This window comes from Choristoneura fumiferana, chromosome 13 (assembly GCF_025370935.1).
Source record: "Choristoneura fumiferana chromosome 13, NRCan_CFum_1, whole genome shotgun sequence".
NCBI classification, from domain to species: domain Eukaryota; kingdom Metazoa; phylum Arthropoda; class Insecta; order Lepidoptera; family Tortricidae; genus Choristoneura; species Choristoneura fumiferana.
In genome coordinates, this window is record NC_133484.1 from 8172827 (window position 1) to 8192698 (window position 19872).

At 38.5% G+C, this 19872-nt stretch overlaps 2 protein-coding genes across 2 annotated transcripts; one reads left to right on the plus strand and one right to left on the minus strand.

The window, feature by feature from the left end:
- Positions 1–313: 313 nt before the first annotated feature.
- Positions 314–7373, plus strand: Vps4 (vacuolar protein sorting 4). The gene is made up of 2 exons (XM_074096159.1): positions 314–479; positions 3993–7373. The coding sequence occupies exon 2, from the start codon at positions 4009–4011 to the stop codon at positions 5323–5325; it is 1317 nt and encodes a 438-aa protein (XP_073952260.1). The 5' UTR covers positions 314–479; positions 3993–4008; the 3' UTR covers positions 5326–7373.
- A 1558-nt stretch (positions 7374–8931) lies between these two features.
- LOC141433990 (uncharacterized) lies at positions 8932–19666 on the minus strand. Its single transcript, XM_074096173.1, has 6 exons — positions 19423–19666; positions 15648–15853; positions 15218–15353; positions 11598–11731; positions 10243–10402; positions 8932–9087 (listed from the first exon to the last, which is right to left on the minus strand). The coding sequence occupies exons 1-6, from the start codon at positions 19469–19471 to the stop codon at positions 8993–8995; spliced, it is 780 nt and encodes a 259-aa protein (XP_073952274.1). The 5' UTR covers positions 19472–19666; the 3' UTR covers positions 8932–8992.
- Positions 19667–19872: the final 206 nt, after the last annotated feature.

Below are 19872 nucleotides of genomic sequence, written 5' to 3' on the forward strand. Positions count from 1 at the left end.
GAAGATTCCGTATAAAATATGAAATCCTTAGAAAAACATTACTTAATTTTTTCGTAATGGCTACGGAACCCTATATTGGGCGTGTCCGACACGCTCTGGGCCAGTTTTTATTCAGCTCAACACAAGCGCCGAAGCAACTTCGAGATCCACCTCTGCCATGCTTGCCTGTCCGGAATACACTGACAGACGCGCTTGCAAGCGTGTAAATGGCATTCAAGAGTTTTCATTGGTTTGGAGTTTGTAGACGCTTGGCAAGCTTCGGCAAGGGTGTAAATGTAGCATAAAAGAGGTCTAAAAAGTAAAAATAACGTTTGTTCAGTTCACTTCACTAGCAACATTGAACGATTGTGTCATTTTTCGTGACAAAACAACGTCTACTCGGATATTATAAATTGTTTTCTGGACTAATTTAGGCTGTAATCAGCGTTCAACAAACTGTTTCAGTATTCTTTTAATTAAGAACTATTATTCCGTCAATGGTACGTATCTTTTTCAATTGTAAAATTACAAATTTATGACAAGCAGTTTCCTCAATTCAATACTTGGTCCCCTTGACGGCTCCATTCATAAGATAATTACATTTTGTCAACATTTCGTCTATAAAGGATATCTAAATAAAGTATTACTAATATGGAGTGAATGATTTTATTCTTTCGTTAAAAGTATACTCTCTATATCTCATATGTTTAATGTTAAACATTCCTAATCGTATTTTTTTTGTGTGACTCACTACCTATTAAGAGTCCTTACCTTACTCGTCAATGGCTTAAATTTTTGTAGCTAGTTAATTCATAGCATGTACATAATTTTATTATGTAGTTCATTTACCGTAGTAAGTTTACTTACAAATACATGAGGTGACAAATTAATTTGGTGGGGCCTATGAACTTGATAACCTTGATGGATAATTTCGTTAATAATATTATTTTCTATGGGTAAGATGATCTTTACTCATTTTTGAGCAGTTGTTCTTAACCAAAGATCACCAGACCACTGATTAAAGGACTCTTTAACAACCCCTGCCAATTTTAATTGTTACCAGGAAAAATCAATTGAATTTCTTAGGCTATGACAGATTAATAAAAAAAAACTTATTTCAGACATATTTAATTGATCTAGTAACATATTTGCGAGGTCAAATCTTGATTTGAACTTGACTATGCCCAATAAATGGTTTAACACATTCAGTGCCATGAATCTAACAGTCGGGTTCTCTGTTCATAGGCAGTTTTCTCTACAAAGCAGAAAATCGCTGCTACTGGTTATGAGCATAGCAATGTGTGGTCGCAAATGTGTTAAAGCTGTAGCCTGTACCATCCAAATTTCACACAATTGTGCAGGTTGATCACAACTGGATCTTTGAGGAAATCAATTCAGTTGTGTTTTACTTGTCACCTGTCAGCCCCACCCTCAGAGATTAGGTTTCAAATGTTCCCATTTAATCAGAAATCTCAGTTTTCTCGCAGAATATGGCTGCGCTAAAAAGTTAGGGACTATTGTAGTCCTAAGGACTACAATAGGTTAAACTGCATAATCATGAGCTTTCTTGGAAGGGGATCTACATACAAAATTAACTATTCCCAGTAGAAAATGGTCATTAAAGGGTATTTCTCCACTAGTTGGAAAATTTTAACAGTCCCCTGCCAACTTTCTCTTCAAATTATGATGAACTAGCGTTAACCCTTGGCTTCGCATGCGTAAACTATTCGAGCTGGTAGTTGCAATTTAAATTCCGGGATTTTACGAAATTCCCCTGAGGATTCCCAAAATTTATATCTTATTCTTCACTGAGTTAAGAACAACTGTCCAAAATTTCAAGACTCTAAACCCAGCGGTTGAAATTTTAAGATTTTTATCCCTATCCCGTGAGATTATCGAGCTAAAAAGTATCCTATGTGTTATTCCAGAGGCCCAGCTACCTACATACCAAATTTCATGACTCTAAGTGCAGCGGTTGTTATTTCGAGATTTTATCCCTAAGTATCCCGTGGGAATATCGGGTCAAAAAATCGTCTATGTGTTTTTTTAGACATCCAGCTACCTACATACCCAATTTCATGACTCTAAGCCCAGCGGTTATTATTTCAAGATTTTATCCCTATCCCGTGGGAATATCGGAACAAAAGTAGCCTATGTGTTATTACAGAGGTCCAACTACCTACATACGAAATTTCATGGCTCTAAGCCCAGCGGTTGTTATTTCGAGATTTTATCCCTATCCTGTGGGAATATCGGAATAAAAAGTAGCCTATGTTTTATTCCAAATGTCCAGCTATCTACATACCAAATTTCATCCAAATCCGTCCAGCCATTTCAGCGTGAAGGAGTAGCAAACATACTCACTCACAAACTTTCAAATTTGTAACATTTATAAGTAGGATTTGCATTATAATATTAATATTATAGTAGGAAGTAGGATTAGTAGGATTGAACCGTAAAATAAAAATGGTTTTGGATCATACCTACAGTATTGTGTATACCTATATAAATGAATGCACACATGTCAATCTTATCAATTATTTTTATATTAATCATAATCTGGCAACAGGGTACTGTTTTTGTACTCTTGGGACAATGTTTGTTTAAAAATATTAGTGAAATTACATGCATATATTTGTTTTATTCGACTGGATGGCAAACAAGTAAGTGGGTCTCCTGATGGTAAGATGAGAGGCCGAAGATGGGATACCTCAAGTGCCAGTAATTTCACCGGCTGTCTTACTCTCGACGCCGAAACATAACAGTGCAAGGAGTGCTGCTTCACGGCAGGATTAGCGAGCAAGCTGGTGTTAGCAACCTGGGCAGACCTTGCACAAGGTCCTACCACCTGCGAAACTTACTTACTTTATTATCATCAATAGGGTAATCATCTTTTTAAGTTCAATAGAGAAATCTTGCTAAATTGCAACAAATAGCTAATATTATGTGATACTTATCAAATTCTGGGTTGGGGACATGTCAGGGGACTGTATTTTGGGGTGTTTGAAAAATTGTAATCAAATAGGTAGTTTAATTTTTAGTATAATGTTAGACAGGATTAAAAATATGGTTGTTTTTAAACACAAACATTTTTCTCAACATGATTTTCAAAAAAAAGTCTAGGACAATGATTTTTCAATTAGTGGGGAAATGCCCTAAAATTACAATATTCCATTTTATGGGACTAGCCTCAGCCAAGATGTTGCTGTAAATAAAAAAAATATCGCTTCTCGCGGCATCACTGCACCAACGGCCTCATTTAACGAGTGATGGTGCAAGCGAATGGGCCCTGTGTTGGAGCCTCCGGGGTTGAGTCGTAGTGACGGCAAGAGGCCGGATGCTTACGTTGGTTCCTTGGCAGAGGGGACGTTGCCTCTTGTGGGATGCGACGTGCGTGAGTACCTTCGCGCTATCTCACTTGGGTTGCACGTCGAGGTCAGCTGGAGCCGCGGCTGAGAATGCTGCGCGGTTTAAGCACCTCAAGTACTCAGCTTTGGAGCCAACGTATCACTTCGTGCCTATTTCGGTCGAGACGGCTGGTCCTTGGGGAGCAGAGGCGAAATCTTTGGTGTGGGAGCTGAGCCGTAGGCTACGGGACAGGGGTTGCGACCACCGCTCCGGGTCGTACCTGGTTCAGCAGGTGGCGCTGGCCATACAGCGGGGAAATGCGGCTGGCATTATGGACACCTTTGAGCCGGGTACGACGCGGAATGATGGTTTTTAGGTTGTAGTTTAGGTCTTAGTTTGTAGTTTATATTATAGGTTTAAGTTGATTTTATTTTGTTTATTTCAATTTTATTTGCCATTGTTGGTGTAATATAAAAAATAAATATTATTTTTATACTAAATTTTTCCTGATTTCTCAATAGTTTATTGACTGGATTGTATTGAGAAGCGTTATTCCTATTTTATTTACCTTTGGTTTTAAATTAAATCTACTTTCTGGCCATTAAATAAAAACTAAAAATAAAAAAACAAAAATATTCTATACTTTGTTTAAAATCTATTTTCAGGTGATAAGTTTACACAATGGCTTCATCAAACACACTACAGAAGGCTATCGATCTTGTCACTAAAGCTACTGAAGAGGACAAAAATAAAAACTATGAGGAAGCTCTAAGACTCTATGAGCATGGTGTTGAATACTTCCTGCATGCTGTGAAGTACGAGGCCCAGGGAGAACGGGCTAAAGAGAGCATCCGTGCCAAGTGTCTGCAATACCTAGATAGGGCTGAAAAACTGAAGGAATATCTCAAGAAAGATAAGAAGAAGAAGCCAGTCAAGGATGGAGAATCTAAAAGCGAGGATAAAAAAAGTGATAGCGACAGTGATTCAGATGATCCTGAAAAGAAGAAATTACAGGGGAAACTTGAGGGTGCTATAGTTGTTGAAAAACCACATGTAAAGTGGAGCGATGTTGCTGGCCTGGAAGGAGCTAAGGAAGCTCTTAAAGAAGCTGTTATTCTGCCTATTAAGTTTCCTCACTTGTTCACAGGAAAAAGAATACCATGGAAGGGGATCTTACTCTTTGGACCCCCTGGTACTGGTAAATCATACTTAGCAAAAGCAGTTGCTACTGAGGCAAACAATTCCACATTCTTTTCTGTTTCCTCATCTGACCTGGTTTCTAAATGGCTTGGTGAGTCTGAGAAACTGGTGCGAAACTTGTTTGATCTTGCCCGTCAACACAAGCCCAGTATAATTTTTATTGATGAAATAGATTCCCTATGCTCATCACGTTCTGACAATGAATCAGAATCAGCCAGAAGGATTAAAACTGAATTTCTTGTACAAATGCAGGGTGTAGGCAATGATATGGATGGTATATTAGTTCTTGGCGCCACAAACATCCCCTGGGTTCTTGACGCAGCCATCAGGCGACGTTTTGAGAAGCGTATTTACATAGCTCTACCTGAAGAACACGCTCGTTTGGATATGTTCAAGCTGCATTTAGGAAACACAAGGCACATATTGACTGAGCAAGACATAAAAGTGTTGGCCGCCAAAACTGATGGTTATTCTGGTGCTGACATTAGCATTGTAGTACGAGATGCTTTGATGCAGCCTGTACGTAAAGTGCAATCAGCAACACATTTCAAGAAAATTACGGGACCCAGTCCATTAGATGCCAACACTATTGTTAATGATCTTTTAACTCCATGCTCCCCTGGTGATCCTGGGGCAATGGAGATGACCTGGATGGAAGTTCCAGGGGACAAGTTGGGTGAGCCTCCCGTCACAATGTCAGATATGCTTCGTTCCCTGGCTACATCCAAGCCTACTGTCAATGATGATGATATGGTAAAACTGAAAAAGTTCATGGAAGATTTTGGTCAGGAGGGTTAAAAACAATACCATATAAGGATTAATCTACCTTGCACTCATTTTAAATAATTTCTATCACATGTTGAAGAATGTAATGTTAAGCTCCCCTGAATGTTAGCGGATTAATTTATTTACGTTTTCATTCTCCAGATGCTTTGATTCACGTTTGATATAGGAATACCAACCTGCCTTTGCATAATAATAACTACTGGTAATTGGATGTGTAGTGAATTTACTTGTAAAATGATTATTTGTTTCATTATAGTTTTAATAAATCACAGGCTAGAAGTGGAGTATGAAGGGATTTTTCGATATTCGCACGGAAGCTAGCCCGTTTCTTTATTAATCCATAGAGTTCCATATAATTTTGCCAAAATGTATATGAACTGACAGTTTTTTTTCAGTCTGGTTCACATTTCGGTCTAATAATAATACACATTAGTTCCTTCTTGATATTTATTCTTTACCACTGTCATTGATTACTTTTGATTTGTACCATGCAACTTAAAGGTCACAGCTCATTACAGCCACCGGCACCCGACCAGCACCGCCTCGCCTCGAGCGGTTAGTATTCTTCATTTGTATGGGTATGCGCTCACTACATCAACTCCGTAGCGTCACCGGATCGCCTCACTCGCGAGGTTGCCACGCGCGGACGGTGAGTGGACCACTCGGTGACAGCCCGCTGCTCGCCGTCATAGTGAGTACTAGGAAATTCGTGGACCACGCGATATCCACTCGTTGTCAACGCGGCGTCCGCCCGTGTCGGCAACGAGTGGACGCCGAAAGTCAAGGCGGTGCTGGTCGGGTGCCGGGTGGCTCTAATAAGCTGTGAGTTTTACGTGTGTTTACCACTTACTAACACTTTCATAGTGAGAGTTTCTGTGCCGGGCTACTTGGCGCTAGTATCGTGAGGTCCGTATGACAACTTTGACATTTGCGTGACGTTCGTGATTGGTTTTAAATAGTTGTTGTTGTTGTTTTTTTTTAAATATGGCCCTGTCCATTGGAGGGCAATTTTGCCAGTGTCTAGTAGGTTTTGCCGCTGTACGATAAAAAAAATCTAGAAAACGAAATATGAAAAGTAATGGTAGAAGAACGACATGGGCGTACCCAGGTTCTGAGGCAGAGCCGCAGGGGGGCTCAAAGCAAATTTTATAAGCACATAGTCAAATAAATAAACATAAATTAAAAGAGGTAATTTTTTATTTAAATTCTTTAATTATATAGCTATTTTAAAAGTAACTTTCGAGGGTCTTCAGCAAAACGGTTTATGACGTCTTCCGTGAAACAAACGTTTAACAAACTTTCTATGTACACTGAGCATAATACAAAGCCCATTTAATCTGTCTTCGATCATAGTCAATCTCAGCCACGTTTTTACGCGTCTGAGTGTACTGAATGGCCTTTGAATTGTAGCAGTGGAATAAGGCATTGCCAGTAAAATTTCTAGGGCTGTCTTCAATTTCGGGTAAAAAGATTCTGCTACTTGTATTAACTCTGTTATTTCAATAGTTTGCTGCTTAATTATCCAAAAAGTGCGCCATAGTTCGGCTTCAGATGTGATCCCTTCTAATTCATATAATTCGGATACTTCCTCCATACATTTTTGTAATTTTGGAGCTGTAATTTTAATTATCTCAGCAAGGTGCAACAATGAAAGAGTTGACGCTGGTGAATGGTCTTTGCCGAACCTCGCCTCTAATGAGGATGATAACGAATCCAAATAGGGCACGTATAGCGAGCGACGAAAATATTCGCTAAGGGAAGCAGCTGATTGAGTTGTTGACGGGTTGCTGTTCTAGGTAAACGCAGCTCAAGGTTCAAAGCCGTAGCAATTTCTTCAGCTGAATTTTATTAAAACTTCACTCCCTTCTTCCGCGGAACGCCTGTGTTCTGCAACTGTAGTGGTTATGGTTTGTATATGTTCTGCACATACAAACCAAACAGCGGCCACAGACCGAGCCACCGGCAAGCGAGCGCGGCGTTTGCCTGTAGCGCTGCTAGCGAGTAGAACGGGTGCGCCGCGCGATTTTTAAAAGTCATAATAACATGTTGTATTTGCAAATGGCAAATAAAAACTTTTATCCACAACAGTAGATAGTAGGGAGATATACAAAATCCACGTATTATCTATCTTATGTAAATAAAAATTAATCGTAATATGTGTTGCTAAGCGCATAACTCAGGAACGGCTGAATCGATTTCACTAATTCTTTTTTTTGTTGTGTTTGTTACCGTCAGGAGAACAGCACAATATCTCTTATTTTCCTCTCTTTTCCTATTTATGTTTTTACTGTGTTTTTGTTGTGATGTAGTGTGCTTCTTGTCAATAAATGTTGTGAGTTTGAGTTTGAGAAGGTTTTTATGGAAGAAAAATTACAACTGGGGCGAAGCCGCGGGCAACAGCTAGTACTGTATTGAAAATAAGAACTTTTATCGACAACAGTAGATAGGTAGTTAGTAGGGAGGTAAACAATCCAGGGGCAGTTGCCCCCCCCCCTGGGTACGCCCATGATGGACGATGAAAAATGCCAATCGCAAGCAAGACTAACGCCAAACTGATTTCTCGATACTAACGCCATCTAGCGATATTTTCACCTGTCAAGAAACTAAATCCATGGAACGAATAAAACCTTCCCCCATCTGTTTCGTTGTTTGTTATAGGTATAGGTAGAAAAAAATCATTATTACTGAAAACTTCATTCACATCTCGTCATTGTAACATAATATATTATTTAATTTGTACATGTATTTTACTGCTTTTTTAATAATGATAATAACATTAATAACTTAGAACAAATGTGAAGGCACTTGTTTTTTATATTGTTTTGAAATAAAGACTAGCAGGGTTCTAGAAAAAGTTATCTAAAACGTGACATGTTCTATTTCGAGTACAAAAAGTGTGATCACTTTTTTACTTTGTTGCATACACATTTGTCATATGTACTTGTATGACGTTATGTATATCCGTAATAGGACAAGGTAGGTACAAAATTGTGCTGCTTTTGATGCTAACAGTACCTACAACTAAAACACAATTTAATTGTAATAGTAGGAATTTCGTGTCCGTGAATTTTCTGCAAAGTTTAGTTGACAGTTTTTTTTACATTTACATTAAAGAATATATGAGAAATTATCTAAATAACTTTTACAAATGCTGTTATTTGTACGACTTGTTTTTTCAGTATCTTTATGCGTAAATATAACGGCTTAATGTTTTCTCGATATAATAATATGTTAATTAGGTACCTATATACTTATGTGAAATGTACTTTCGCCTTTTATTTTTATAATATTGTTAAGAGAGTATAATAAAGATATTAAAGAAAACATTTTAAGTGCTTTTATAATTATTTTACTATAAATGCTATATAGTTATCTTTCTGTCTACTTTACCTCTTCACTTAAACCGTTGAACCGATCTAGATTAAATTTTACATGAAGATAGTTTGAGATTCTGGGAAGGGCGTAGGATAGATTTTATCCCGGAAAATTGCGTAATTCCCGCGGGTTAGCGATAAACAAATCCTTGGCAGAAGTTGCGGACAAAGGCTAGTTTTAACTAAAATTTAACCGCAAACCCTTTTTATATATCCGCAACTGAACGCAAAGAATTAAAACAAGTGTTCCAAAGTAATGACAATTTATTTACAATAATATTTATGGCATTAATTCATTTATGGCATCATGACGCTCTTGATACATTTAAATTGTTACAGAGCATGCTTAAAAGTAACATTATTAAGTAATCGGGCTGTCGTCCACTCGAAGAGCTCGTAGCTGTAAAAAAAATGAAGTGGATAATAGAAAATAAAAAACCGGCCAAGAGCGTGTCTGACACGCCCAAGATAGGGTTCCGTAGCCATTACGAAAAAAATCGAAGTAATATTATGTGCGTTCATCATCCCAGCCTATATACGTCCCACTGCAGGGCACAGGCCTCCTCTCAGAATGAGAGGGCTTGGGCAGCAGTTCCCACGCGGGCCCAGTGCGGATTGGGAACTTCACACACACAGTTGAATTATGTGTTTATATTATGTGCGTTATAACACAATTAAAACACTTACTAGTCTTAAAATCTATTACCAGAAAAAGAGCGTATAGCGCAGTTTTTCGGCAATAACTCGAAAACGGTATATCCGATCATTTTGAAACCAATTTTCGTTAAAAGTATTTATTAAGCGTTACCTCTCCATATTTTTTTTGCATATTTTTTGGACAAACGGTTTACAAGATAGAGGGTTTTTGAGAAACCTTACTATCTTTTCAAAAGAGCTGTCGAACTATGTGCCACACGTTGATGCGAGTTAAAAATATATTTTTTTAAATTTCTGTTACGTGTATTGAGTGCCCCTCCTATATATATTTTTTTAATTTAACAACATAACTAAATAGTGGCTTTGACAAGACACCTATAGGTAACTACTCCAAATTTAATTGATATACATATTGTAGTTTTTGAGTAAATTGTCTGTGACAAACGGACGGACGGACAGACAGACAGACAGACGGACTTGACAAAACTATAAGGGTTCCGTTTTTGCCATTTTGGCTCCGGAACCCTAAAAAGTTCCCTTATTATTGTAGCTGCTTTTGAAGTTTCCCAGTAAAATAAGATTTGTTACCTACTTAATATTAGGTAAATAGGTACATATCAAACTCCATTGACAAGAAGGGCATACCCAGCTTATGGCCCATGAGGGGGCAAGTATGACGTATATATACTTTTTATGAGAGCAGCTGTTACAACGGAAATAACTGAGTGAGGAGGTTCATCGACAACCTACTTTTTAAAGTCGCCCTGCGGTCCACAGACACACGTTAGCAATAACATCACATCATCAACATTAACCCGAGTCCATATCAAGCGAGCCACCTTGGAGCCTTGGAGGCAAATGAGGCATGATTTTGTTCGAGACTGGTCTAATATCTCACCTATGACAATACTCCTTTCCCTCCTATGCGAGCCTATGAAGGCAACGCATCGCAACTTCATGTTGGGTTTAGCCGGTGCTATAAGCCCTAAGGTCGACACGAGGAGCCCCTGAGGCGCTGGTTTCGCGCCATAAGCGACCAGCCATGTGCGGTCAGTCACCTGAAAAAAAAAATCATACCTTGACAACTACGTATGTGACACTGGGTAGAACCTTGTTGCAGTCCGCATTTGCCGCAATAACAATTAAATGAGTTTTTAGTAAAAAAAACATTTTTAATACAAACTTTTTGCTGACTGTACTTTTTGTCAACTTGCATTGTCACCCAAACTACCTACGTTTGCATACCAAATTTCAAGTCGGTGGCATTAACCGTTAAAGAGTTCAGTCCTGCGGAGACCCTGGCCTGACTATCAGGATATCCCTACCAGATTATTGTATTGTCACGAAATTTACATAAGTATGCCAAATTTGAAGTCAATCCGACTACCTACTGGAAGTCGAATTTAACTTGCAAGATTTGACTACAGACAGACAGACAGGACTGGACGGACAGGTGAAACTAAATAAAAGCTTGTAAAAATCTTAACACATTCAGTGCCAAGAACCCGCTAGAGGAGTTCTCTGTTTTCGCTACGAAGCGGAAAAACGCTGCTACGCGCTACGAGCGCAGCGCCGTAGCGCATGTGGCCGCGAATGTGTCAGCTGACACTCCCTGCGACAGGGTTCTACTGAGTGTGACGTTTGAACTTGTTAAGTAAATTAAATAGATGATTGGTATCTGGCAGTCCGCTGTGCAAAAGTCGAACTTCGTATATTGCCGTCCCGCTGGCGCATTATTTTTTAATACGAGAGTGACAGGAACTTCGAATTTCGTAGTAGGTACTCGTAGCCCCCCTGGTACGTGACCGGGCAAAGTGGTGTGAAAATAGGACCTTAGGTAAAGCGGACGGTGCTAAGTCAGGTATTAGTATGGATGAAATAATTAATGGATTAGCAGGTGTGGGCAGGACCACGATGTGTTTCTTCCCCGAAAAAAAAATCTGAAGGTAATTTCGCACATACCTAGATCAATCTGCTTGAGAGGCTAGATCAAACCACTAAGATATAAGTAGATTCTACGGCTATATTTCACCCTTGGAATAGGACAGCGCCGACTATAGCCGACTATATAAGTAGAGCAAGATTGTCTACACCGCTTCCGTGCCTCTCAAAAGGCACCATCATCATTTTATTTTGTACTGGAAACTGGAAAATGGCGCCCCTTGCCATCTGGCGCCTAGAGAGACTGCTCTTGTTCAACCCCAGGGTTGGCTCTGAGCAAGGAACCCTATGGGAAAGTGTTACCCTGCCTACCTTCTGTGCATCGATAAGCCACTGCAAGTCGGGGGCTGGGAAGGCTCTGGCAGATGAGCAATTGACGTCCAAAGGTTCCCCTGCTTTGTATAGGCGCTCGTGCCCGGTGATGGAAGGACTCTCGCGGGGGAAATCTGGAATGCATCAATATAAAGTATGTATATTGCTTAGTACGTAAATATATAACAATTAAATTATAACTATTTACATAAATCTATCCTAAACTTCAAATTTACATAAATATTACATAAATCTACGTAAAACAAAAAACTAAAACACATTATTAAAAGTAGCCCTCCTTAGGCATAGGTAAGGTCCCGAAGATGCTGGTAGCGTTCCCTCTTTAAATAGCTAACCTAATTCTTTGCCTGAGGAAACTGCCAGTTCTTCGGTAGTTCGGTCCTCTAAGCTGTGCCGTCTAGATCAGGGGTCACCAATTAGTTTTTCACGGGTCTAGTTTTTAAAATAAAATTATCATCGCGTTCCGGTCGTCCGTTGTCGAATTGACGGCAACTAAGACAGTTAAGGAGCTGCATACATTTTATTAAACTACGTCTCAGTAATTTAAAAACAAGTTACCGTTTACTTAAGGTCCGCACAAAATAGGTCGGCGGTCCGGATCCGGACCGCGGTCCGCCATTTGGTGACCCCTGATCCAGATACTAATGTAATTATGAGTTACATCGGCAATCTGCGTCCGCGCAGACGAACTGAACCGAATGTAAGTACCTACCAATGCAATGAAAATCTTTTCTTCCAACTATGCTTTAATTTCATCATAACCGCACTAAATACCCAGCACAAAGCGGGATTTTTCTGCTCTAGAGCAGAAAAAATGTATGAAAATCCTATATTGCATTGTTTTAGTTTTTTTTAATTACACCACAAAGAGGTAAAAAAAGTATTTTTGCTATAAAATTAGCCTGCATAGTGTAAAAAAATCTAGTGTTAGGTTGGTCATCCTGATGGTCTTATGAAATTTGACAGATTGCGTACAAAAAGTTGCTACCAATCTTATCATAAATAGTAGTATTAAAAAAAAACTTTGTGTGTTTGGTTGGCCAACCTGGCGCCCATCCGAAATTTGACAGATCGCGGGTAAAAATATCTGCTACTGGCTACTAACTCTGCCAAAAAAATGCAAGAAATTAAAAAACAAACAAATTGGCGGGAACCTTGCGAATTTTCCGTGGACATTTTGGGTGACACTATTACACGGCACGGATAATACCGACATGGAAGTACCGGCCCGTTATTTCGTGTACACGCCCATACAAACTGGTGTCAAACTGACAAGAGTTTCTATGGGCATATCACAAAATAATATCATGTCGGTATTGTACGTCCGGTAAATAATGTCACCCGACATTTTGTGAGAGTGCGAATGTAAACTTACAAAAACCGGCCAAGAGCGTGTCGGACACGCCCAAAATAGGGTTCCGTAGCCATTATGAAAAAATTAAGTAATATTTTTCTAAGGATTTCGTATTTTATACGGAATCTTCCAAGTTTAGGTATATTTTATACCTTAGGCTGCTATTTACTCATAAACTACCAATAATTCTCAAGCAAACTTAGCCGTTATAGTTTTCCTTGAAAGTTTGATATATTTACTACCATCCTGAATTTTTTCAAAATTTTCCACCCACCGGTTTAGATTTTAGAGGGGGGGGGACGCTCGATTTTAATGAAAATTTGCACTTTAAAGTTGAATATTTCGCAAATATATCACTGAATCGAAAAATCGTCTTAGCAAACCCCTAATGGTTTTAAAAGACCTATCCAACGATACTCCACACTATAGAGTTGGATGAGAAAAAAAAATCACCCCCACTTTACGTCTATGGGAGGTACCCAAAAAAATTTTTTTTTTGAATTTTTAACTGTACCATTTTGTCGGCATAGTTTACTTATATATCCGTGCAAAATTACAGCTTTCTAGCATTGATAGTCTCTGAGCAAAGCCGCGGACTGACAGACAGACAGACAGACAGACATGGCGAAACTATAAGGGTTCCGTTTTTGCCATTTTGGCTCCGAAACCCTAAAAATGGAATCATCGAGTACTAGTGATATTTCTTTCCTATTAATTGTTTAGCATGAGTTTTTTTTTGTCTACTATTCCTGTAATAGTTAAAAGAAAAGCAGATTATGCGAATCGCATTAAGTAATTTATGTTGCCCTCGTGCTTTTTAAAGCCCTCGCTAACGCTCGGGCTCCAAATCGTCACTAGGTGCAATAATAAGTAACTTTCTGCTTGGTGCAACAATCTACTATATCGCGTTAGGCGCGAGGTAGAATACGCAACGACAAAACACTAACTGACGATGGACTGACCTGGTGACGTGTGGCAGTGTTGCCAACAACTCGGAACCTGATATCGCCATTTTTCACAGCTTTAATAGCCTAATGTAGCCAAATTTGAACTGAGGTGGCCTAAAAAAGTAGCCTATGTATTATTCCAGATCAAGTGTCACATTTCATAACTCTAAGGGGCTGTAAGATTAGTAACATATGCAAAATATTAGTACGAAATCCTACACTGCGCTTGGTCAGTTTTTTTGTTAATTTTGAATGTTATTTTAAATTCATTCGTCCACTCCTTTTTATATCCCACTTAAACTCTACATTTTGCGTGGGGGTATTTTTTTTCTTGTGCTTATGTATTAACATAAATAAATTATTGTGTTGTGATTCTTTCGTTCAACTACGATAAATGCCTTGTCCTTCAAGTAGCCTAAAAGGCGACCAGTCGCCATTTAGAATTTGATTTTACAAGCCTTTATTTAGGGCCCTCGCCCACGGCTACTTTTTGTAGCGATGCTGTCGCGCGTTTTGTAAATGCCCGCATCGGTACTAACGCGTGTTAGTCGCATTGGCAACGCGCTACAGAAGCGCTATAGCATCGCGACTGTATCGATACAAAAGCGTGACGGTTTCGGACGACATCGTAGAGAGAACGGAGGGAGGGAGGTGAAGCGCGACAGTTAGTGCGTTTGCATCGCGACTGAATCGTGGTTATGTGGGCGAGGGTACACAGCTAGCGACCGCATCGCGACTGTAGGTATCTATGCGAACGCGCGACAGCATCACTACAAAAAGTCGCCGTGGGCGAGCGGCCTTATTTTCACCTGACGACCGGATAGCCAAGTGGTTAGAGAACCTGACTACGAAGCTTGAGGTCCCGGGTTCGAATCCCGGTCGGGGCAGATATTTGTATGCATAATACGAATGTTTGTTCTCGGGTCTTGGATGTTTAATATGTATTTAAGTATGTATTTTTGTATATAAGTATGTGTATCCGTTGCCTAGTGTCCATAGTACAAGATTTGCTTAGTTTGGGACTAGGTCAATGGGTGTCAAGTGTCCCATGATATTTATTTATTATTTTTGCCTGACACGTTGCTATTAAGCTGCGTTTAGACTTGCAAGAAAATTTGTGCAAGTTGCATTACATTGCGAGGCCGTACAGCCAACGAGTTTGTAGTGGTCAATCGAGCGCCGCAATGTAATGCAACTACCACGATTTTTATTGCAAGTCTAAACTCGGCTTTACGGTCATGGCAATGATACGGTGTAATGTGTATAGACCTTTAATGAATGGGAGTTCGATGACTTACAGTATACTTCCATGTACCCCTCAGCCTGCGCAGAATGGAAGGAGGGCGCCTCCTCGGACACCTCGCACCGGTATAGCCCTCGAGACTTCAGCGTCAGATCCCGCAGGTGCACTCGGCGCGCGCTCGACTTATCCAACTGCATTCGAAATAAATAATTTTAAAATTAATTTGGAGCCTTTCAGCAGATGATTGGGTTAGTTTGACTAAATACCCTTATCATCGCGAAGTTCCTAAGCATATTGCAAGCTAAGCTATGCTATATTTCGGCACATAGTTTTACATCGGAATCACTTGTACATCAATTTTAACTCCATGAATCCAACCTGTGTTGGATGTTCTTAAGAATTCCGGTACCACATTACCAAGGAAGTACTTACCAACTTACCAGTACTACAATCTTTGCCATAATTTCTAGTTTAAAATCACTTACATCAACTTTGACTCCGTCCAACTTGTGGGCATGCTGCGGCGGCCGCAGCCGTGGCATGTACCGATAGAACTCTTCAGTGTCCCGGTACCATTTCACTGAGTACAGTCTACCACCCTCCAAGTCGTAGTCACATGTTAGAGAGGCTGATTCCCCTCGCTGCTTTAGCGATGGTACCGTTATACCAAGCACTCGGAGGCAGAAAAGCCCTGGAATAGAAAGTGTTATTGTAGCACGAGCTTTCATTGTTAACCTTATAAGACCCACGTGAAATTCGATTACCAGAATACACATACATACATACATAAAATCACACCTCTTTCCCAACGGGGTAGGCAGAGACTACATCCTTCCACTTGCTACGATCCTGGCATACAACTCTCGCTTCCTCTACCTACATTCATCAATCTTTTCATGCATGCACGTCGGTTTAGATTACTCCTGACCCTACATTTTTTTTTTTTTTTTTTTTTTCTTAATTTTTCATTCTTTTCTTTTTATCAGATTGCTATGATATGCTTAGAATTATGACGAGATTATTTGTTTTTATATTACTATTAATTATGACTTAGAATTATTATGTACGCGGCGATGAGCGAGTGGCCGGATATAGCTCTGGATAATGGAGCCCTCTTGTTCTGAGAGAAGGCCTGTGCCCAGCAGTGGGACGTATATAGGCTGGGATGGATGGAATGGAGATGAAGAGCTCAAGATGAGACACATGGGTAAAGGAATGGATTTACTTAGATGAAATTTGGCATTAAATAGTTTGATATCCTGGGTAGGACATTGGTATAGTTTATATCCCAGAAAATTGTTTAGTTCCCACAAGAACTTCGTGGTTGCTGTTGCAGCCGCAGTTTGAGCCAGCTATGGATGCCAGCTGGTTCTATAAATGTCAGTGGCCAAGCATGTAACTAGAAGCAATTTACCGCGTAGAGTTTCCATAACAGTGCACCTTTAATATATAATAATATATATATCTCATAAATTTCAGAATATATTATTAATTGTTCGTAAGAAGCATGCTGCATAAGAAACTGTGGCTATTTGTATGCTTAATGGCGCAACATTGTGTTACTGAAAATTACCCGACATTTATAACCACCTGTTTTCACCTATGTTTGACAAATAAACGTATTTGATTTTGATTCGAACTGTAAAATTAATTTTCGTATAAAAATAGGTGTTATTACAAGTTTTTGTCGCTGAGTGTACATTTTACAACTGCACTTATCGCTTTGTCTTACAATCTACCTATCCGTACTAAATTGCAAGTCGATGCCATTAGCTGTTGAAGAGTTCTCTCTTACGGAGACAATCCTAGCCTAGCCACTGGAGTATTTAACTACTACCAGAGTTTCAGTTCAATCGAATACCAACAAGTGGTCAAAAATGGTATGAAAAATTTTAAGCGTAAAACTAACATACATACGAACAAGTTCAATAAAAACATGTAAAAATACATAAGAATAAGAGTAAAAAAACCGTCTCCCCCCATATCCTCATATCAATAAATCCATCTCCTCCGAGGCCTTACTTATTCACAAGCAAACCGAGTTATAGTTGGGATCCATAAAAACATACATTTATTATAGCATGCGCCTTTCGAGGAACGTTATTATATTGGAGATAAAGCAAGATTTACTCGAGTATGTGTTTTCTTTATTCCGAACTTAAAAATAGACAGACTTTTTATTTGGTACGCCAAAAAAAGAACGGAAAAGTTTACAAAGAATAAGGTACCTACTTGCGCCAAAGATGGCCCTGTTCCTAAGATAGCCCACTTTCAAAATTTTATAGTTATAACCGTTCGAACGAATTCAAATTTCGCGCCCATGTTCGGTTAGTACCATAGACATAACTGCAAGTTCATATCGAATGGTGGAAGACGCCATCTTGGCAGCAGTTGACAGTTTGTCAGTCAAGTTGCAAACGACTTACGATTTATAACCTCACATTCGCAAACTTTTTAGTGTTTCTTTGAAAAAACAAACTGTTTTCGGATTTTTTTTAAATAAAAAGTTACTTAGTTTCAAGGGCATTCGTATGCAGGTAAGTGTTGTGTATATTTTTTTGTTTATTTTAATTTTATAGAAATAATCCTCGCTGCCGAGAAAAGTGCCTATAAAGGCCCACCACACGGGCTCCCTAGATGGCCCTATGGATGGACTAACTAAGAATAATGTAAAAGAATTTTCATGTCCAGAATGCATCTAAAGGCCTACAAGACTTTAATTTGTTTGTTAATTGCGTGTATTACTTAAGTACAAGTAATTATATTTAGTCATTTTCGTTCCCATTTCACTGATTTCTTTTCAATACCCCTAATAAGGCCGACTAAATTTATATTAAAAAAAAGTTTCTAATTTGCAAGATTATTTTTTGTTTGTTTAAGTTGAAAAAGCGGAGGAAAAATTTTGTTTTTATAATTTTGAAAGAGTTTTTTATGTTTTTTTGATAGATTCAGTTTTGTTAAGCCCAAGATGGCCCACCGTCCAATTATGACCAAAAATAATATTGTAAGAGACTGATTACGTAAGAAACTCATATTATAAGTTAAGTTTAATATATCGATATAATTTTTGTTTCGGTAGCGTTTAAAAATTACCTGTTTAAAATCGGGCTATGATAAGTACGTATATTCCTAAAAACCCACATCAAAGGTTTTTAAAAATGATTATTTTCTTTAAAAAATATTATCTCACTTGTTGATTTTTATGTCGATTTTCTTCTCAAATAAATAAGGAATACTTTGATAAAGTTTGTTTTCAAAAAGATTTGTTCATTTTTGATTGATTGAAGTATTGCAAAAAATGGGCCTTACAAGGCGCAGGGACCTTATTTCAATCAGGTAAAGCTGACTGGTAGTAACACTTGACACTAAAACATAAAACAATTTCCTCTTTGTCGAAAATAATTAATAACTAAGATGGACCGACGCCAAGTTCTAAGCAAAAACTCATAGATACAGACTAATTATTAAAAAAAATGTTGGTACCCTTATTAGGCTTAACCGATTCTGCTAATTTTTCTGCCTATAAAGCGGAAAGCCGTAGGTCCTAAATAGGCCTAGCACCACCGAGTTTTAGAAATATATTAAATTACAATACAACCTTAAAATATTTTGATTCAGTATTTAATCTAGATTACTTGTATTAACACTAGTGATTATCCGCGACTCGCCAACCCGCAGGAATTATGCATTATGCATGCGAGGTAAAAACTATCCTATGTCTTTCCCAAACTCTCAAATTATTTCCATATCAAATTTTGTTTTCATCGGTTCTGCGGTTTAACCGTAACAAAAAGATAGACGAACAGACAGAGTTCCTTTGCATTTATAATATTAGTGAAGATTGTTGCTTCAATACAAGCTTCTCTAGCTGAGCTCCTACGACCTTATTTGTAATTTCATTCTTTATTTCAGCGTCTTGGGTACAATGCCCCGCGCTGCGCTACCTTTAGAAGAGGAAGCCCGTTTGACTTAGTTAATATTATGTATTTTATTTTTATGCATAATTATTAGCACGAATAAACCTTTCAGTTTGTTACCTCAGAATTTGTGTATTCTGCCATTAACATGGTAAAATCGTAAGTTTTTGTTAAAGAACTCAACTTTTGACAAAACTTTTCATCAGCTGTCATCCAATCTCAATGTGGGTAAATTCAATTTGCAGGTTTACTTGACTCATGCAAAGTTACTATAATGTACACAAATACTGTTACTTGTAAATACTAGTAATAATTATTTTATTGTAAAATGTATTTTACTTACCTTTTATATGTGTAAGAAGTAAATAACACAAAATCACTGCTCTCTTCATTTTAACAAAAACTATTTATAAACATTTAGAAATATTGATGCATCATTGTTTTTATCATAATCAAATCCGCGAATTTATAAAACAAAATATTCGTTTTCCAAAATTCGAACAACTTTTCAAGAGATTCGGACGATTTTTCGATGCCGCAGCTAGCGAGCGTAGCGCTAAGCGAACCGTTTGCAACTGTTGCTACAAGCTACGACGCAGCTACGAAGCTACGAGTGTAGAAGGTGCTACGAAAATAACATTCGTGGAATCGAGATCAGGTTTTCTGTCGAACGAAGCCTGTTACGTTCCTGTTTATTGTTCTTATATAAAAAAGAGAAGCAATTACGTTATACTATTGCATTTTGCATCAAGTGTTTGTTTATTATTGTATTTATGTATATCATTATTTATTT

What these genes read in the sequence shown, in the direction of transcription:
- Vps4 (XM_074096159.1), top strand. Translation starts at nt 4,009, where the DNA reads ATGGCTTCATCAAACACACTACAGAAGGCTATCGATCTTGTCACTAAA.
- LOC141433990 (XM_074096173.1), bottom strand. Translation starts at nt 19,471, where the DNA reads ATGAAGAGAGCAGTGATTTTGTGTTATTTACTTCTTACACATATAAAA. An exon ending in ACTTCTTACACATATAAAAG is followed by an intron (nt 15,854 to 19,422) that starts GTAAGTAAAATA and finishes TTTCTATTCCAG; the next exon opens with GGCTTTTCTGCCTCCGAGTG. An exon ending in GGGGTACATGGAAGTATACT is followed by an intron (nt 11,732 to 15,217) that starts GTAAGTCATCGA and finishes GATGCATTCCAG; the next exon opens with ATTTCCCCCGCGAGAGTCCT.